Source organism: Dermochelys coriacea, chromosome 2, assembly GCF_009764565.3.
Source record: "Dermochelys coriacea isolate rDerCor1 chromosome 2, rDerCor1.pri.v4, whole genome shotgun sequence".
Lineage (NCBI taxonomy): Eukaryota > Metazoa > Chordata > Testudines > Dermochelyidae > Dermochelys > Dermochelys coriacea.
This window is the reverse complement of record NC_050069.1, coordinates 230670590-230689037: the sequence shown is the minus strand read 5'-3', so window position 1 is coordinate 230689037 and position 18448 is coordinate 230670590. Positions and strand designations below refer to the sequence as shown.

At 40.6% G+C, this 18448-nt stretch overlaps 1 protein-coding gene across 1 annotated transcript in view; it reads left to right on the top strand.

Moving 5' to 3' along the window:
• Positions 1 to 18187, top strand: part of TRDMT1 (tRNA aspartic acid methyltransferase 1) — a 41209-nt gene extending 23022 nt beyond the window's left edge. Inside the window, 8 exon segments of the mRNA XM_038390275.2 lie at positions 5144 to 5209; positions 7172 to 7241; positions 8379 to 8462; positions 9324 to 9544; positions 9546 to 9692; positions 13697 to 13754; positions 14829 to 14958; positions 16899 to 18187. Of these exon segments, the coding sequence (XP_038246203.2) occupies positions 5144 to 5209; positions 7172 to 7241; positions 8379 to 8462; positions 9324 to 9544; positions 9546 to 9692; positions 13697 to 13754; positions 14829 to 14958; positions 16899 to 16999 (877 nt within the window). The 3' untranslated portion in view covers positions 17000 to 18187.
• Positions 18188 to 18448: the final 261 nt, after the last annotated feature.

Below are 18448 nucleotides of genomic sequence, written 5' to 3'. Positions count from 1 at the left end.
CTCTAGACGCATCAAAGAGTAGAGGCAGAATATTCTTTTGAATTCAATGGCAAAATTGACTTTACTTAGGAGCAGGGTTGGGTCCTATGGTCCTAGTTGGTGGGTATTTGTATAAATATCAAGACCAGTACACCTGAAATCTCCAGGTGAAAAAGATTTCTGGTTCCACCTTTTGAACTGATTATGGTTTAAACCAGAGGTGGGCAAACTACGGCCCGCGGGACCCTCCTGCCCGGCCTCTGAGCTCCTGGCCCGGGAGGCTAGCCCTGGTCCCTCCCCCATTGTTCCCCCCCGCGCAGCTTCAGCTCACTGCACCGCCGGCGCAATGCTCTGGGCGGAGGGGCTGCGAGCTCCTGGGGCAGCGGAGCTGCAGAGCCCGGCCTGACCTGGTGCTCTGTGCTGCATGGCGCGGTTGTAGCATTGCCATCCACGGGTGCTCCAGGCAGGGAGCCAGGGGAGGGGGGTTGGATAGAGGGCAGGGCAGTTGGGGGCGGGGGCGTCAGGGCGGGGGCGGGGGAATGTGGATAGGGCGGGGCTGTCAGAGGGCGGGAAACGGGGTGAATGGGGGCAGGGGTCCTGGGAGGGCAGTCAGGAAGGAGAGAGGGGATTGGATGGGGGCGGTGGGGGGCAGTCAGAGGCAGGGGTTCCGTGGGCGGTCAGGGGACAGGGAGAAGGGTGGTTGGATGGGGCAGGAGTCCTGTGGGGGAGGGGGGCATCAGGGAACAGGAGGGTTGGATGGGTAGGAGTCCCGGGGGGCCGTTATGGGGGCGAGAAGTGGGGGGGTTTGCATAAGGGTTGGGGGTCAGGCCATGCCTGGCTGTTTGGGGAGGCACAGCCTCCCCTAACTGGCCCTCGATACAATTTTGGAAACCCGACGTGGCCCTCGGGCCAAAAAGTTTGCCCGCCTCTGGTTTAAACACAATTTCTGATATTATTAGCACCACTGTTGTATATCTTAGGAGAAGGCACAATTTCTGCCCTGTTTGGAATGCAACCAGTTTATTGTGGTTTGTAACATAATAAATCATAATAGTGTGGAGTTACTTGGGCCCTGCTTCTCTGTTAGTGTTCCTCTATAATCTCTACACAGTATTGGTTCAAAACCAATTAATGATAGCAACAATTATACTCTACTACTAGTCATAGGTGTCACATATTAACAAAAATGTTCCCTGCTCACATAAAGTGCAAATCAATTCAAAATATTTCTCATAGTCTGTTTGGTCAAAGATGAATATTTCTGTGAGAGCCTTCTCATGCAGTGATAGAAGAGAGCTGGTCTAGATATTGCCACTGGAGAAATCCCTGCTGCTGGATTGGGCACCAGTTGGCATCAATCTGAGTATTTGGGTTTTGCTGCTGTGAGGGATCAGCTAACCATCAGTCATTCCTCGGAGATCCTACTTATATCGGAGGTTGGGATCAGGCTACCAGCTTCCTGCTTTTCAGTCCTTTCCCTCAGAGGAGCAGAGGGGATCTGGCCACCTTCTGCTTTTCTTCAAATTTTTGCTACACGAAGAGGGAATTGGGCCATCTAAAATATCTTCTTGTCTTTGGAAGATCTTTTCTTCCTTAGATATAGCTGGCAAGGGGAAGGAGGTGGTCCCAAGGATCCTGATTCCAGCCAAACTATCTCTGCGGGTTATCTGCACATGTAACTGCGTGCATGACAGCAGTAGTGTCAGTTGTTTTATTTTTGTTTTCTCACATGGTGACATTGTGTCACTTTGCCTAGGGCTGAGATTCATGTGTCCTGTCATGCATATGCAGTGCTGCATCGGCTTCTGATGGAATGTAGCACAACGTGCTATGGTCAGTTTAAACTTTTATGGACTCCATAATTTTATTTTCCGGGCACCTCACAATCTTTAGTGTATTTTTCCCTCAAACTTGTGAGGCAGTGCAGTGTGCTATTGTCCTTTTGCAGATGCGGGAACTCCAGGCACAGCGGCTATGTGACTTGCCCAGGGTCATACAGGAAGTCAGTGTCAGCAGGAAATAGAACCTAGGTTGCCCAAGGCCTAGACTAGAACCTTAGTCACTGGATCATCCTTCTTCTCTATAAGAAGGATGGTAGAAGATGTATTTTCATCATTCTGGGTAACAAGCAACAAGTGTAGGCTCCCAACCCTCACCTTTTCCCTTTCAGTGAAGACACAAATCTAGCATGAAACTCACACCCACTGGATTTCTGAGCACTTTGGTTCACTAGCTATTTGAATTATAGTGGGAGGATCAGCACCAAAATACTAAATGTTCTTGGAGCCCAAGAACGGAACTTTAATGTAATTCTCAAATAAATTGATGGTCTTCTGAGTCTCATCTTCACAAGTCTCGTGTGCTATGTATGCTAAAAATAGATTTATTACTGTTGCATTACAGTAGAAATTAAAGGCCCCTCATGAGAGTGGGGTAAGTACAGTAGAGACATAGTAAAAGAGTTCCTGCCCCAAAGAGCTTATGAACAAAATAGCTAAGACAGACAAATGACAAGTAAAAGGAAGTTTGATTATTTTCCCCATTTTATGAATAAGGAACTGAAGACCTGGAAGCTTAAGTGACTTGCCCAAAGTCACAAAGGAAATGAGTGGCTGAGCCAGGATGATTTAGTTGGGGATTGGTCCTGCTTTGAGCAGGGGGTTGGACTAGATGACCTCCTGAGGTCCCTTCCAACCCTGATATTCTATGATCCTAACCCACATCTCACCCAGTCCTGTGCCTTAATTGCAATTAATTGCATCCTTCCTTTGTGTTGAATTTGTTTTAAAAAATAGGTCTGTGAGTTAATTGTTTATTAGACTACTGTTAAGCTCATCCATAGATCGCAACACATGTCAGAAAGGAGTGTCAGTACCATTATCTCTATTTTACAGTTGAGGAAACTGAAAGGGGGCAGCTCTTCTTTGGAGACAGTTTTTTGCTTTCAAAGTGGAAATGGTGCATTTTGATTGTTGCGTGGTTAGACTGAGAAGATAGAAACTTTCTTTTCTCAGATAAAAGACACAAGGCTGTGGTACATGTGACCCTTATCATGACAGGGTAAAGGAGTCGGGCTTGGCTGGGAGAATTTATCTCTGTGTCCCAGAAGATACTGCTAATCTCTCTTGGGCAGATTGTCAAAGTGAAGCTGGAATTGCTGCAGAGAGATCACAAAAAGGCTGGGTAGCCATTGCTACAGAGTTCTCCAGCTCCAGGGGAGTGTGTTTTGCTGAGATAGTGTGCATGTGGTTTTTGGAAATGACATCTTTGCCAGAGACCAGACATGAAAAATTCTATCCCAAATGGGAAAATGTTCAGTAAAGTCTGGAGTGAGTAAACTGTAGGAGTTACTGTTTTGTATCCTTAATTGTAATATCCTGCACAAATTTCATGCACAGTATTATAAAGTAATTGCAACTTCCTTTCCTGTTCTTACCTTTTTTCCAATCTTTTATAGAGGAATACTGGTGAAGTGGGGCTGGAGGGGACTCTGGGGTGGTTAACACATGAAGGCATGGAAAGGGAGAACTTGGAGATATTCTGGATCTGAGGAGGCCCTGGAGTCTTCAGCCAGTGGAGGTGGAGTCTGGACACAGAGGGCACATCTACACTACAATAAAAGACCCATAGCAAGTTAGCCCGAGTTAGCTGGCTCAGGCTGAGGGGCTATAAAATTGCAGTGTAGATGTTCTGGCTCCTTTTACATTCATGAAGGGTGGAGATGCTGGGAGATAGTTTCTCACCTGAAGCAACTTGAGACAAGGGTTTTAGCCTGTTTAAAGTTTAGACTCTAAGAAAGGGGTTATACTTTTTGTTTTATATGTAACCATTTCTGTTTCCATTATCCTGACTCTGTATATCTTAAATCTTTATCTCTGATGAAAAACTTATGAGTATTTTTACTATAACTGTATCTCAGTGCTTGGGTGTTATAAAAGACCTGATCCTGAGTTATACCAGTCAAGCTGGTATATTCTAGCGTATATTCAAGCATTCTGTTCCCTTGGGGTTCACAAACCTGATCATTTCTGTGAGTGGCCAGTGATGAATATTACAGGGGGATGCTTTCAGAAGGGCTTGTGGGCTGGGGTGCACCTTTTGTTAACCTGCAAGGCAAAGTAAGGGCTGGGAGGAGGTTGCTTAGGTCGCCACTAGACTGGTGGTTTCAGGGCGCTGACATCCAGTTAAGCATCGGCAAGTTGCTCTCTTGCTGAGGCAGCAGCGTAACAAGGTGACTCGAGTCCTGGGCACCTGAAGAAAGTGTCACACCTCCTTTATCATTATTGTATTTGCTATCAGAGTTTAGGAGTATATCATAATGCAGTTGTTTTGTGTGTTGGGGCTCCGTTTTTAACCTTCCCGATCATGTTTGGAACAGTCCATTTTACTGGCGGAAGCTCTGTGGAGCTCATCTGTGTGACTCATGAATCAGCCAAAGAAGAATGCTCCAGAACAAAATGAGGAGCTCCCTCCTCCAGAGACTAAGCCTGCTGCCTATGCAATGATCTTGGTTCCAGACTCTGAGCTCCTGCCTGGCATTGATGCCACAGGTCTTCAGACTAGCCCCACTGAAACCATATTTAAAGTAAATTTCCACAAAAGCTAATTAGACACAACAGAAAATATCTGAACGGCAAACTCTCTGAAAACACAGTGTCTACTAAAACGAAACACTGGGTCTAATCCTGCTTTCACTAAAATTAACGGGAGTTCTGACACTCACTTGAGGTGGGAGCATGATCAGGCCCATTTTGTTACAAGTTTTCCACACACTGGATGAGTGGGTATTTTTTTCTTTCTTTTTTTTTTTTTCTCATCATGTACCATCCAGACCGCTAACTTATAGCCTTATGAATGAGAATGATGCTTTGGTAAATGAATAAAGGTCAGTGTTTTCAATGGTAGGCTCCTAAATCCTTATCTAGCACCTAAGCAAATGTGGCCTGATTTTCAGAAGCGCAGAGGCTCTGCAATTCTTATTAACTTAATTGAGGATTACGTGTGCTCAGCATCTATGAAAATCAGATCATTTTTGTTTAGCTGACTAAAGTTAGCCACCTAAATTTGGCAACTTTCACCTAAATCTTTCTTATTGCTAAACAAGTCTGTGCTGTTGATGTAATATGGTTTACATCTTACTAAACTACATCGACTTTTCTTTTAGGCTCCAGAGGCTGCCAAAATATATACTTTTAGAAAATGTGAAAGGATTTGAAACGTCTTCTGCCAGGTCTGGTATGATCATTTTTAATTAGGAACGGTATTAGATAAAGGGGAGGGGCAGGTAATTTATTTTTTTGGAAGTTAGATTAAAAGAGGAGCGGAGTGAAATAGTGCATTATCAGTTTCAGGTTAAAAATACTATTTTAATTTTACAATTAAATTTTTAGGGCGTGGGGGACTTTATTGAAAAGTTATTGATTTCTCCAAACCGATAAAATAATTTAAAATATGTTGCTAGCTGGTAGAAGTTGACGTGCATCTTCTTTGCCTGTTTTGTCATCTTGCTTCATTCAGGAGAGATCTATATTTTCAAAGAATAATATTATCGTACAACACAGGGTGTGGGCATAGCTCTCACAGCTTTTACTGTGTTTCCTTTCTAGTGGTCATAGTAGAGGGGCAAGGGTTAGCTGAAAGCCTTGTATTCGTACCCTGCTTGACTGACTGCTGGCTCTGAGAATTCGGTGTGACCTCATCAGCAAACTGTGCAGGCAAATAGTAGGCTTCTAACCTGGAGAAGTTTTGGAAATCGTAATTCGACTTTCATTTTGAAATCTAGGCTACGGCTACACTACAGTTTAAGTCAACATAAGTTATGTCACTCGGGGTGTGAATTAGCTACCCCCTGAGCAACATAATTTATGCCAATTTAAGTGCTGGTGTGGACAGCACTATGTCAGCGGGAGAGGTTCTCTTGCCGACATAGCTACCACCGCTCATGGGGGCTGCAGTAATTAAGCCCATGGGAGAGCTCTCTCCTGTCATCATAGAGTGACTACCCAGAGAGCTGACAGCTGCACCGCTATAAGCTTTCTAGTGTAGCCATAGCCTTAGTAATTGAGAGGTAGAGACTGGGGCTTAACCCAAAAATGGAAAACTAAATCCTACCTGCTGCTGTGCCAGCTGGAGAGAGGCTGTAGGGATCCTCTTTTGCCTAATCCCTCCTCCCCCCATGCAAACAATAGGTCAGGATCTTTGCATAGATAAAAGCAGTAGGAGAGAGAGGAAACTGCCTTATATGCTAGCCTGCACATCACCATATGCCTTCATGAACACTGTTTGCCAATTAGGGGGCATTTCCAGCTCCCTGTTGGCTACTAAGTGTGCTTCTGCTTGCAAGAGCTGTAAACTGGGCCCATGCGTATCCCTGGCCGATCTTGTCCTATAAATGCAATGATCTGTATGTCATAAAACACACCAGAGAACATTCCTCTTTTTCCTTGTGGTCCCTGCCAGGCCAGGATTTAGATCATAGTCCTTACTTTCAATGTGGATCCAGCCGGCTGTTAGGCTGCAGAGTATAGTATACCCTATATCAGACACTATCCTTAGTAAGCAACCTTCCATTTTAATAGTCTCCTCAAAATATATGGAGTAGACTTTTATTAGAAATCCCCTGTGCTAAGCAACCAATTGTTGCGAATCTCTTACTTCAAACAGTCTTTCCTTTATTGTACTGGGGTAGTACTTAAATAAACAAGCTCAGACGTAAACATAGGGAGGTACTGAGGTGTCAACTCAAGAATCGTTAAGTAGGAGTTTTAATATCCTACTTCTAATCCAGTGCTTGTAAATAATTTTGCAAACCACATCTAATGAGACTGTCTCCTACTGACTGGACAACATGTTGTATGTAAGTACTTTTGAAAGACTGGATACTTTCTTTGGAGGATGTTTGCTACAAAGTAGTTGTGGTGTTTCCATGAAAGTCTTTTGTAATTGCTCCTTGCTCGGCTAGTGCAACGCTATACTTTGCGTTCTTTCTTGAAACATAAATGTCCATATTGGATGTCTACAAAGCTGTGTTTGAGTATTCTAGTGTGTCTGCTGACTGTCCTAGTGCCTACAGTATTGCATTTAATGGATCTTTATTTAAGAAAAGAAAAGATGTGAACAGAGAGTATATTGCACTCTGTGTCTAATTGCATATGAGCAGTAATTGGCTTTATTTATTTTTTTTCATTATCAGAGACAAACTTGTAGAAACACTAAAGAAGTGTGGATTTAAATACCAAGAATTTCTCTTGTCTCCAACATACGTGAGTAATAAGATTATTATAACTCATCCAACTGTGCCAAAGAATAAATGGGATATTTGGAAAGAATTTCACATGCTGGAAGAAAGGGTGATGTCCAATTTTGTGGACATTTCTCTGGACTGGTGGTGCCATCTGACTTAGCTTTGGGTTAGGTCAGGATATTTACATATTTGTTCGGCTTATCACTGCTTGAACGTCCAATGGATACTGTTTAAATCAGGTTTCAGAGTAGCAGCCGTGTTAGTCTGTATTCGCAAAAAGAAAAGGAGTACCTGTGGCACCTTAGAGACTAACAAATTTATTAGAGCATAAGCTTTCGTGAGCTACAGCTCACTTCATCGGATGCATCCGATGAAGTGAGCTGTAGCTCACGAAAGCTTATGCTCTAAAATTTGTTAGTCTCTAAGGTGCCACAGGTACTCCTTTTCTTTTTACTGTTTAAATCAGTAATTAAATTAGTTTTGCTTGTCCAAGATAGAATCAGGCCATTACTGTGTTACATGTAAATCTCTGTATCTTTGAGATACAGGGCCATGCTTCATTGTGACATCTTATCTAATTTTCTTGTTCATGTGATTGATCATCTCCTCTTGCTTCTTCATTGTGACAGATAATGGGCACTATGTTTGCCCTAAAAATTGTAGTTAGACATTTCAGTCTCTCTGACTTCCCACCTTACATACAAAGTTTAACTTTTCTATTGATTTGCAGACAACAGTCAAAAACCTGAGAAAAATCAAGTATTTCTCTTGCTTGAGAAAGATTAGGTAGGGAAGGTGTGATCAGAGGCAGAATAAATCTGTGGGAAGTGAGGGCACACACCATGCTGCAAATGGATGGAAAGATCTGAGTTGTACAGTGTATGAAAATTGCCTGTACTGCAGATCCTTAACTACAAACTAACGATGTAGAGATTTCTTCATGAGCACATTTTAAGACACAATTTTAGGCCAGTTGAAAATCACATTAGTCTAGGGTAATGTTGGTTAATGTTAACAGCTTTGAAGTGGTAAACATTTTCAGTGCCTAATATTGTATTAATACAAGAAGTGGTAACTTGCTTTTTTTGTGACAGTGCAGATTGCTTTGATTCTCTGTACCATGTGGACTGATTGTTTTATGGGGTTTTGCTTACAGCTTGGCATTCCCAATTCTAGACTGCGATATTTTCTGATTGCAAAGCTTCAGTCAGAGTTACTTTCCTTTCAAGCTCCTGGTCAGGTGAGATTCATTGCTATTTCTTGACTACTCTTTGTTTCAAGGAGACTGAGGGCTAGATCTTCATCTGTGCAAAGCTTATGCTCAGCTGCAGAGTGTGTGCATAAGTAAAATGGTTGTAAGCCACCTTTCCTTTTTTCCTGATTCTGGCCTTGTTGGGAACTGAAATGGCTCCCACTGGCTTAGATAGCTTAAAGTAGTTCCTAGGAACAATTTTGCTGACTCAGAAGAGACCAAGGTACTGGGCACTCTGGAACCTTTTCTTGGAAGGGTGCAGAATGCAGCAATGTCCTCTAGGACCCTAAGAGATAGAAAATGGGTGACCAGCCTGTGCCCCTTGAAGATCTCCATAGAGGAAGGAGTGGCCCACAAAGCACCAGAATTCCCAGAAAAGAGTAAAGACGACCAGACGACTTAGAAAGGTAATGGTGAATTCCAAGCCTATTGAGACAGACATAGGCATGTGTGGGAGGGGGTGTAAAACTCACCAGAGGTTCACAAACATTTCAGCAAATCTGGTCTGAGTCTCAGCTTACTAGCCAAGCCTCTAACCAAGCAACTTTCACCTGGTCCTAGCTTTCTTTATGATAGTTTCGCACAATCCTTTCTTCCTGTTTATGGAAGTGAAATGTCAAGATCCATATTCCTTAAACTGGCTGCATACATCTACAAAGCATGTACAAGATAGCGCTTCATAATGCAGAATCCTTTCAAAATCTTGATAGACAGAGAATCAAGTCTTATTTTATTCTGGACAGCTCTGTATGACTTCCCAGACATTGCTACATGGACTTCTCTCAGCAGTTACCTATTACAGTACTAAGTACAGTATTTTAATCATTTGCATATTTTGTTCCATGCTAGATATTGGAAAATTTCCCAGATCAGGAGCCAAAAGCTTTAGTGAAGCACAGAGTCGCTGCAGGCTTGGAAAAAGAGAGCTCCTTCACATCACCCGAAGAGGAGCACATTGAGCCAAACTCTGGTTCTGATGGTGGCAGCGGACAGTGTTCGCAGAAGGAAGCATTCATTTTTAAACTTGAAACAGCAAAAGAAATGGAAAGAAAGCGGAACCAGGACAGTGATCTCTATTCAAATGCTAAAAGACTTCCTTGAAGAGGATGGAGAAGAAATGAGTCAGTACTTCTTGCCACCAAAGGCCTTACTGCGCTATGCTTTCCTGTTAGACATTGTAACACCCAGCTGCAGGAGATCCACTTGCTTCACAAAAGGGTAAGTGTCCAGGAGAGTCCTCTGGGGGACCTTATCCAGACATGTTAAATGCAAACATTTCTTTGCAGTCATCTTAAAAACCAAAAGCAGCGTTCCATCAAAAAGCAAGACATTACTGTAACACATTTCTCGTTATTGCATGCTTCCTGATTCAACAGAATATGAGCATGAGAATCGCTCTGGCAGAACATCATGTGCCCTACACACAAAAGCACTCACAAAGACAATGCCATTTGTTTGGTGACCTTCAGAGAAGCTTAATTACCCCTGGTGGAAACATTGTTCCAATAGATTGGTGGAAACCTAATGTACCAATTAATTTCTTTATATTACTTAACACATAATGCTTTGTAATTTCAGTAACAGCTCCTTTCCTCATTAAAACTGTCACTAATGTATATTTAATTGATGATGTAAACAGTGGGGCGAAATCCTCAGCTGTAGCTCCACTGAAGGCAATGGAGTTATGTCCATTCACATCATGTAGGGATCTGGCCATACATTCCTTATTTACAACAATTAGTTACATTTTTAATGAAGAAATGCACAAATGACAGCTTATTCAGTTAAATATCTGTTGCTCACTGGTCTAGTAGCTTCCTAATTTGTACTCTGCATTTCTAAGGCACAATCAGTGCTGAGTGTTCTCAATTCACATTGACATTAGAGCTAGTTGGGAATTTTTTGATGAAAAGTTTTTTGTTTTGTTTTGTTTTTTGGTCAGAAAACACTTGATTCATTGAAACCAAAACTTTTCACAGGAAAGGGGTCAGTTTTAAGTAATTTAGTAACTCAGATATTTTTAAGTTTTGAAATTGTCAAAAATACTTTGACTTCTAAAATAAATATGTCTGGTTCTCTAGTTCAACACAATGTTTCCATAAGCTAATTTATAGAGCAAAAACATTTTACAAATAAAAAATGGGTCAATCAATTTAAAAATATTTCATTTTATCAAAATAAAATGTTTCAGTTCACCCAAACCACTTTTTTTCCCCAGACTTTCAGTTTATGAACATTTTTTAAGGTTGACTCTTTTTTTGTTCAGAGCAGGAAACTTTTTTGAAACCTTGAAAATTTTTACAGGATGGAAAGATCATTTTTCTTTCAGCTCTGACTGACATCAGCACCAATACAAGTTGGGGGGAATACTGGAGACACTCAGCATCTCACCAGACTGGGCCCGTAACTAGCACACTTAGTTAAAAACCCTGGGCCAAACTAATTCCTGGTGTAACTCCAGACATTTCACTGCAGTAGCAAGGATAAATTTGGCTCATTATGTTTTGGTTTTAAAATATACTTTTATTTACAGAACGGCCCAAAATAGGAAAAGTGTCTGGCTCGCTGAAGTGCTTTAATGTAGTTGTGGGACAGCTGGTTTTGGGAATAACCAGAGCACTCTATCACCCCTCGCTGTTGAACTGGATTGAGGATGGGGGAAGAACTTGTTTATCTTGTTGACTGAGTGTACAAGTGCAAAGCATTTCACAGCAGTGTAGGCTGTGGTGCAGGCAATGAGAGGGAGATGTGGAACATTTTGAATGACAGAGCAAGTTAAACCCTCTTTCAGAGACTGCTCTGATGGATCCCTTTATAAATCCATGTAGCCTTGACAAGGATATGCTATTGCCAAAGGAATCAATCACCTGGAAACTCATGTAAAGCAAGTTACTGAAAGCTCTACATAGTGTAGAGGAAACTGACTTTTTATTAGAGTCACAAGGGAATACACTATACCCAGACAAAGACTAGGTTGCCTGAGTCAAACTAAGACATTTTAAGTAACTTACGTACATAAAGAGAAAAGGAGTACTTGTGGCACCTTAGAGACTAACAAATTTATTTGAGCATAAGCTTTCATGAGCTACAGCTCACTTCATCGGATGCATGAAGTGAGCTGTAACTCACGAAAGCTTATGCTCAAATAATTTGTTACTCTCTAAGGTGCCAGAAGTACTCCTTTTCTTTTTGCGAATACAGACTAACACGGCTGCTACTCTGAAACCTGTACATAAAGAGAACAACAACAAAATAATAAAACTTCGGTAAAGTAAAAAGGTAGAGCATGGTTTTCTAATCCAGCGTCTGCTTTCCATATAAGTACTGAAAAGTAACCAACTGCCCAATTACTAATATTCTTTTTTTCCTATGCCAAAATTTCCCAAATTTCATTAAGTATTCAGTCTAGGTTAGGGTTGTTGAGTTATCTCTAGTCAGCAACAATAAAAAGAAATATGAACAGCTAATAAGAAAAGATGTAATTCTGCCCGAATTTATAAAAATTATTATTCAGTTGTAAAGAGCAGGTGATCTTTCAGAGTATTCGCTTAGAATTATATTACATTATCTCTCTACAGAAACCAAAATATTGTAATTTTTGGGCAGTTCCACCATACATAGTATATATCATACTACCATATTTTCCACAATTCCTTCAGCATAAATCGTTTAGAATCATTTAGCATCTTTTTTATAATAATATGGATGTATGAAAAAGATCACCTGCCAGAATAAGGCAGATTTGAAGTACCAGTTTAGGAACTACTTGCAATTCTTTTAGTAGTTTTGCCTCAGAAATTTTTTATTATTATTTATAAATGCAGGTACTTTGTGTATATATAATACATTAGAATTCCTCTCATATGGGTTACCTTGTGAAAACAAATATTTGTTAAAAATGTATGTTTAAAAAATGAATCAATTGAAGACCATGTATTTAGAAGATGGCTTTAATTGCTTACATCATAATCCATAACTGTGTTTTGGGGCCCTGATCCAGCACAGCATTTACATACAAGCTTAATTTTAATCACATGAGTAGTCCTGTTGACTTCACTATGGCTACTGAAGTTCTTTCCTGGATCAGTGCAGGAGTGCTCAGCTTCATGCAGGATTGAGCCCTAACAAGACTATTGCACCTGTGGGGGGCGGGGAAGGACTTTTCCCACTGCTTTTTCCCTTTGTGGGGTATGTAAAGCCCAAAACAAAAGGCAGCCACAACAGTTTATCAGTGCATCTGGAAGGGATGAGTTAAGCTCCCAAGAAGCTGTGCAGAGGACTCCATAAAAGCGGTCTAGACAATGGTGAGGAGCAATGTAGCAAGTAGCATAAGGTGAGGGCATGGCTAGTGGTTGTGTGGAATAAGTGCATCCAGAGGCGTGATGCAGATGGGTGGCTGTTCCTTAGATGTTCACTGTGCAAAGCCTATTTATTTTGCTTTCTAAATCCCTGTCTATTCAGGACTTGCTTGCACAATAGTTATCATGCAAGCAGTGTATGTCTCTGGCACCCCTATAATTATATTTAAATGATACTCTGTGAGAGACTGTTGAGTAAACATGTATTTACAGTATAAACCACAAACCCTCCAAAAGAGCCAAAATATAGCTTATAATGTCAACTCTTACTATTATATGCTGGATATTTTTTGACTGCTGTAAACAAAAAAGCAAGTAAAAATATGTTCAACTAATGCAAAAATGTGACTGAATTTCTCTGCTCTTCATGAGTGAAAATTAAAATTTTAGGCTCTCGCTAATGGTCCTCTCTTCCTTTTGAGTACAAAGAACCAAATTTTCAAAAGTGGCCATCTTCATTTTGCATGCAAATCTAAATAGATGCTAAATTGGAGAAGTTCCCGAGTTGTGTACCCAAAAGCCCATTTGCACTTACAAATGCATAATTTGCATGAACAAATGCATGAAACTTAGGTGGCCATTTCTGAAGACATTATGCCTGAAATCCTTGACTGGTTGCTCTATAGATTGTTACCATGGATAAATCTCCTGAGCACTGATGGGAGAATAATCCCCAAAGATTATTTTCAGAGGCTGGTTTTGTAGTCCCAGGGTTAGTTGTGTTAATAAGAAGGCCTTTGTGTAACCTTTCCAGAAGACTATTTGTTAGTGCCAGCAAATTAACCTCCATGCTTTTCTACACTCATCAATATTGTAAAGCCTAATAGAACTTTTCATGTATGTTTTTTTTTTTTTTTTTTTAAGGTATGGTCACTATGTAGAAGGAACAGGCTCAGTGCTGAAGACAGCAGAGGATGTGCAGGTACAGGATGCATTGTAATTCATATCAGAATGATTTATTATTTTTTGTCTTACTACTTTGGCTTAACTATTCTGGATTTATTATAAGCAAAAATGTCTTCAGGACTAAATCTTACAGCACAGACCAACTATCTCTCCAGATCTTCCAGTATTTCCAATTAATTTACTATGAGTACCCAGATGGAGTATATTAAAGTCATGGTTGTGTGGGAAGAATGTGGGTATGCGACTATTTTATCATTCCTATTGCTATGCATAATATTCACAATGAAACCTGAAAACCTTGATATGAGCTGGGTCGGTGGATATTTACAGTACAACAGATTTTTGCTGTAGTGCCATTTGTGGGCCAGTTTTTGCACACACATGACCCTATTTTACAGCAAAAATGTCAAACAAAACTCAATTTTTTTAAATTTCAAAAGTATTATCTTTTGCATTGAAACATAACATTTTGAAATTGTCCACTTTTAATGTGAAATTCATCAAGAAGTGATATTTTAGCACAGGAAAAGTAAAACAATGAAATGGCAGGCTTTTTTTGATGAAACATCACAGAAATTTGTTTACTGTTTTACAGACCCCATCATACATATATGGAAAGACTCCACTTTTTAATCCTTGGCCAGGATTTAAATAGCATTTTTGTGTGTACAAGGAATGCAGTGTTGGAACATAGAGGAATATCAAAGCTGTCAGGTTTAACAAAGTATACATAGCATAATTTTAGTACAGGATGTTAGTTCCTGCTTATTGAGTCATCTTTATTCTCCAGTGTTCGACAGCAGTTTATTATCCTATGGTTGCATATTTGAATATTTGTATAGCCTCTGACTTCAGAAAAAATGATTACTCGTTCTTGACAGCATGATGGTTTTTCTTGTAAACTGCAATTGTTGAGACATTGTTGAGTGGAAAAGTATAGCACAAACTATACTTTTAAACAGAATGCACAGCCGTACTGTTGTCTTCAGCAATGCAATCACCTTAAATATTTCATGAAGATACGTTATGCTGTAATTTTATGTAGTCGTTGTCCATCATCCATATCTGTTGTTTTGTACTTTCCCCACAGCTAGAATCAGTGTTTAAATCCATTGAGATACTATCAGAAGAAGAGAAGCTTATGAAATTGTCAACACTAAAACTAAGATATTTTACTCCTAGAGAAATAGAAAATCTCCATGGATTTCCTCCAGAATTTGGTACGTGCCTCCACCAAATGCATCCGATGAAATGAACTGTAGCTCACGAAAGCTTATGCTCTAATAAATTTGTTAGTCTCTAAGGTGCCACAAGTACTCCTTTTCTTTTTGTGAATTTCCCCTGTTGCTCATCTAGTCTTCAGAACTACATCCAGAATTGCCAAGCTGGCATTTTGAAGAAGAATGCTTCGCTTTTTGTGTGTGTTAGTTACTACAGTATGACTTTATTTTAATGATGGATTATTATTATTTGGACCATTTCTCTAAACTTTTATCAGTTTTTCCCAGTTTATAAGATCAAACCTATGTGTTGTATAGCCAAATAGGCTCATGAATGTAAACTGGGAAAAACAATGAGTTTTGGAATGAAAAGTTTCTGTATTATGAAAAGGCAGTGATGAGAGGCACTCGTTTGACTGAATTTTTGTTTCTTCTAATTTAGGGGTTTTGTTTTGTTGTTTCCAACAATTGAAATGCAGAAAACTGTCCATTATCATAATTCATGTTCTCCTTTGACTTTAAAAATAGATTTATTGGTGCTTTTAGCATTCAACTGTTGGCAAAAGTAATTACAATGTGGAACCATAAAAGACTAATTGTTTTATTGCAGTCAATGTTATAGGTCCCATAAGGTTAACACAGCAACATTATCAAAACTGCCCCCTTCTTTCTGGCACCTGTGACTTGCTTTCAGGAGGATGACATCATGCTTTTCTCTTTCCTGTTCTTTCCTGTTGTTGATACAGAATGAGAGAGAGAGAGAGGTAGGAGAATGACCCAAAACAAGCCAATACTTGGGGCATAATTTTCATCTACGATGTTACAGCTTTGCCAGTGCACCGTAAAGGGGCCATGGTGTAATGAAAATCAGGCCCTTAATATTTTGTGGAAAAACAAACTGAAAGCAAGTAAGAGTCTGCATTCTTTGCCAGCGGGTGTCCACCAGCAGAGCAGCATCCTTAAAAAGCAAATGTGACCTAAATTATGTGAGACAAGGTCCAAAATTGTGCAGCAAACCCCCTCCCCCCCCAACTGTATTAGGCACTAACTCTCTCTCTCTTTGGTGTTGTTGGCTAGACTTAGGCCAAGGAAATACAAAGTCAGAGATAATTCATCCAGGCAGGTGAGGGAGCAGGGTCTGAGAAAACGTGTCCAGTGTGGTCTGTCCAGTCCAAGATAAAGGAAGCCCAAAAGCCATTATTGTTCTAACTGGCTTATAGGTGTGTATATATGTATATGTGTGTGTCTAATATATATACACTTTTTAAACCTGTGTAAATCCTGAGCCTAACATAGTGGATTGCTTGGGGAATGTGGCTGGGGATCCCAGGGGAGGAATTCAGGCACAAATGAGCCTTTGGAGGAGAGTGACTGCCCAAGTCTGGGTGCTAGGGAGCTGGGCAGAATGGCTGGAGCTGGCAGGAGATGCTTTTTACTACAATAGTTTGCATTCAGGGACTTAATAGCTGGCAGAGAAAGCTGGAACAACGCCTCCCAACCACTTCCTCCTGGGCATCCCTCCCTTGGCTCAGCCTCTCCCCAGCAAGGAAACTTGCTGAATCAGCACATTCTGGCTGCTATGATCACATCCCCCTTCCAGCCAGAATTGCCATCTTTGGGGGCTCGACTGCTAGTCCTCCTGCCCCCATATCTGTGGCTATGCCAGTGAAGCTGAATTAGCATAGATTGCAGGGAAAGCTGGGCTTCATGGCCGTTAGTAAAATCTTAACAATGTGTGTGTTGCTCTCGTAGGCTTGATCCAAAATCCATTGAGCTCAGTGGGAGTTATTCCAGTGGGGTGTGGCTCAAATACAGTGTAGGGGACACGTGTATTGCAGCTCTCAGTAACTGCATCAGGAAATGTTTGTGCAAGTTCCAATAGATTGGAAGATCAGGAACAGATCAGACTAACTTTGTATTGTACATCGTTTTTGTTTTAGGCTTTCCTGACAAGATAACAATGAAGCAACGCTACCGTCTCCTGGGAAATAGTCTCAATGTACATGTAGTGGCTAAACTGATCTCACTTCTGACTGGATGATTTTGAATCCAAACTTGATGAGTACTCTCTGGTATAGGTCCTGCTAACTTAGAATATACTTTCCTTCTTTGAGAAACTTAGTAAAAAACTGTAGTAGTTTCACAAAAATCATCACTAACATTTAAATGTCCATGCAAAGTATCTATCTGGAATAGATTTATTCTGCTGAACAACTAGTATATCTTGAATACCTTTTGTTTATGGAGGATCTGAACTGTTGGAGCAAACACTTACGCTATTAAAATGAAAGTTGCCAATACTTGTACTATTTAAATTTTATTTCTAGCTTGTTAAATACGAACTGCAGCATTTGCCAATGAAAACAGGTAAAACTGTCACTTCATCTTAAAACAAGTTTGTCTAGAAGCTGTCGTTTAGAATAAAAAAATATGTGACGGGCAGTTATTTTAATAAAGTTCAGATAATGCGTTCTACGTGTTGAATATCTTTAGCTGTAAATATTAGCTTGTTCTATTCTTAAAAGAAAAAGCTATTGTGAATATCTTCTGACAATTTATTATAATTTTGTTTTTACAACAAATGTAACTTTTGTAAAACTAAGTTCAGTATTTTTATATATAATAGTTTTTAAAGAAACATGATGCCAAATCTAACATAAGTATCCATCTAATCTTTCTAGGTACTTATGACTCCAGCTCACAATCATGGCTGAGCCTGGTGTGACTTGTTTAATGGTAACCTAAGAAAAATTACAATCCTGACACTGCCCTCACTGATCATGTGCTACCTTTTCTCCCTGCTGTCTCTACCATACCTTGGCCTGAGCCCCCTGCAACATATCCTCAGTCCAGAAACAGCTTGGAAAACTCCATGGCGGCGTGGCCCATGCAGTCACGCTCCATAAGTGGTTGGGCAGGGCAGTTTAGCCGCATGCAGTCCTCCGTCTTGACCTCCTCCCCTGCGGATGCATCCACCCCCAGCAGCAACTGCATGGAAAAAGGGTAAAGAAGGGAAAGTGAGTGGGGGGCAGGGGACATGCCGTTGCAGGTAGGGAGTTTCTGTCGTTAGCTTGATTTCATTGTTTGCACTTTTTCAGGCACTTTTGGTTTTGGAAAGGTTCTGTCGTGACTGGTGCTTTGGTGTGGTAATGGCAGCAGGCCTGCCTGGCAATGAGTGAATGTTGTATTGTTTTAATACAAGCTATAAATAAAGCTTTTTATGTCATCAGGAAAGTTTATTGCTATCACTGCATCTCATCTTACAATCAGTATTTAAAATAATAAAGGTAAACACATGAGCAAGACCAATTAGGTATTAGTAAGCAAACTCTATTCCTCTGTACACTTAGGTACAGCAATCCACACTTCATCACTTCCTTGTTGGAATCCATACTGTTAATCTTCCCCCTCTCCCCTATTTCATAAGTTACCATGCAATGTACTTGGTGAATATGACAATCAAGCCCCCTGGTGATCGGGCATTCATACT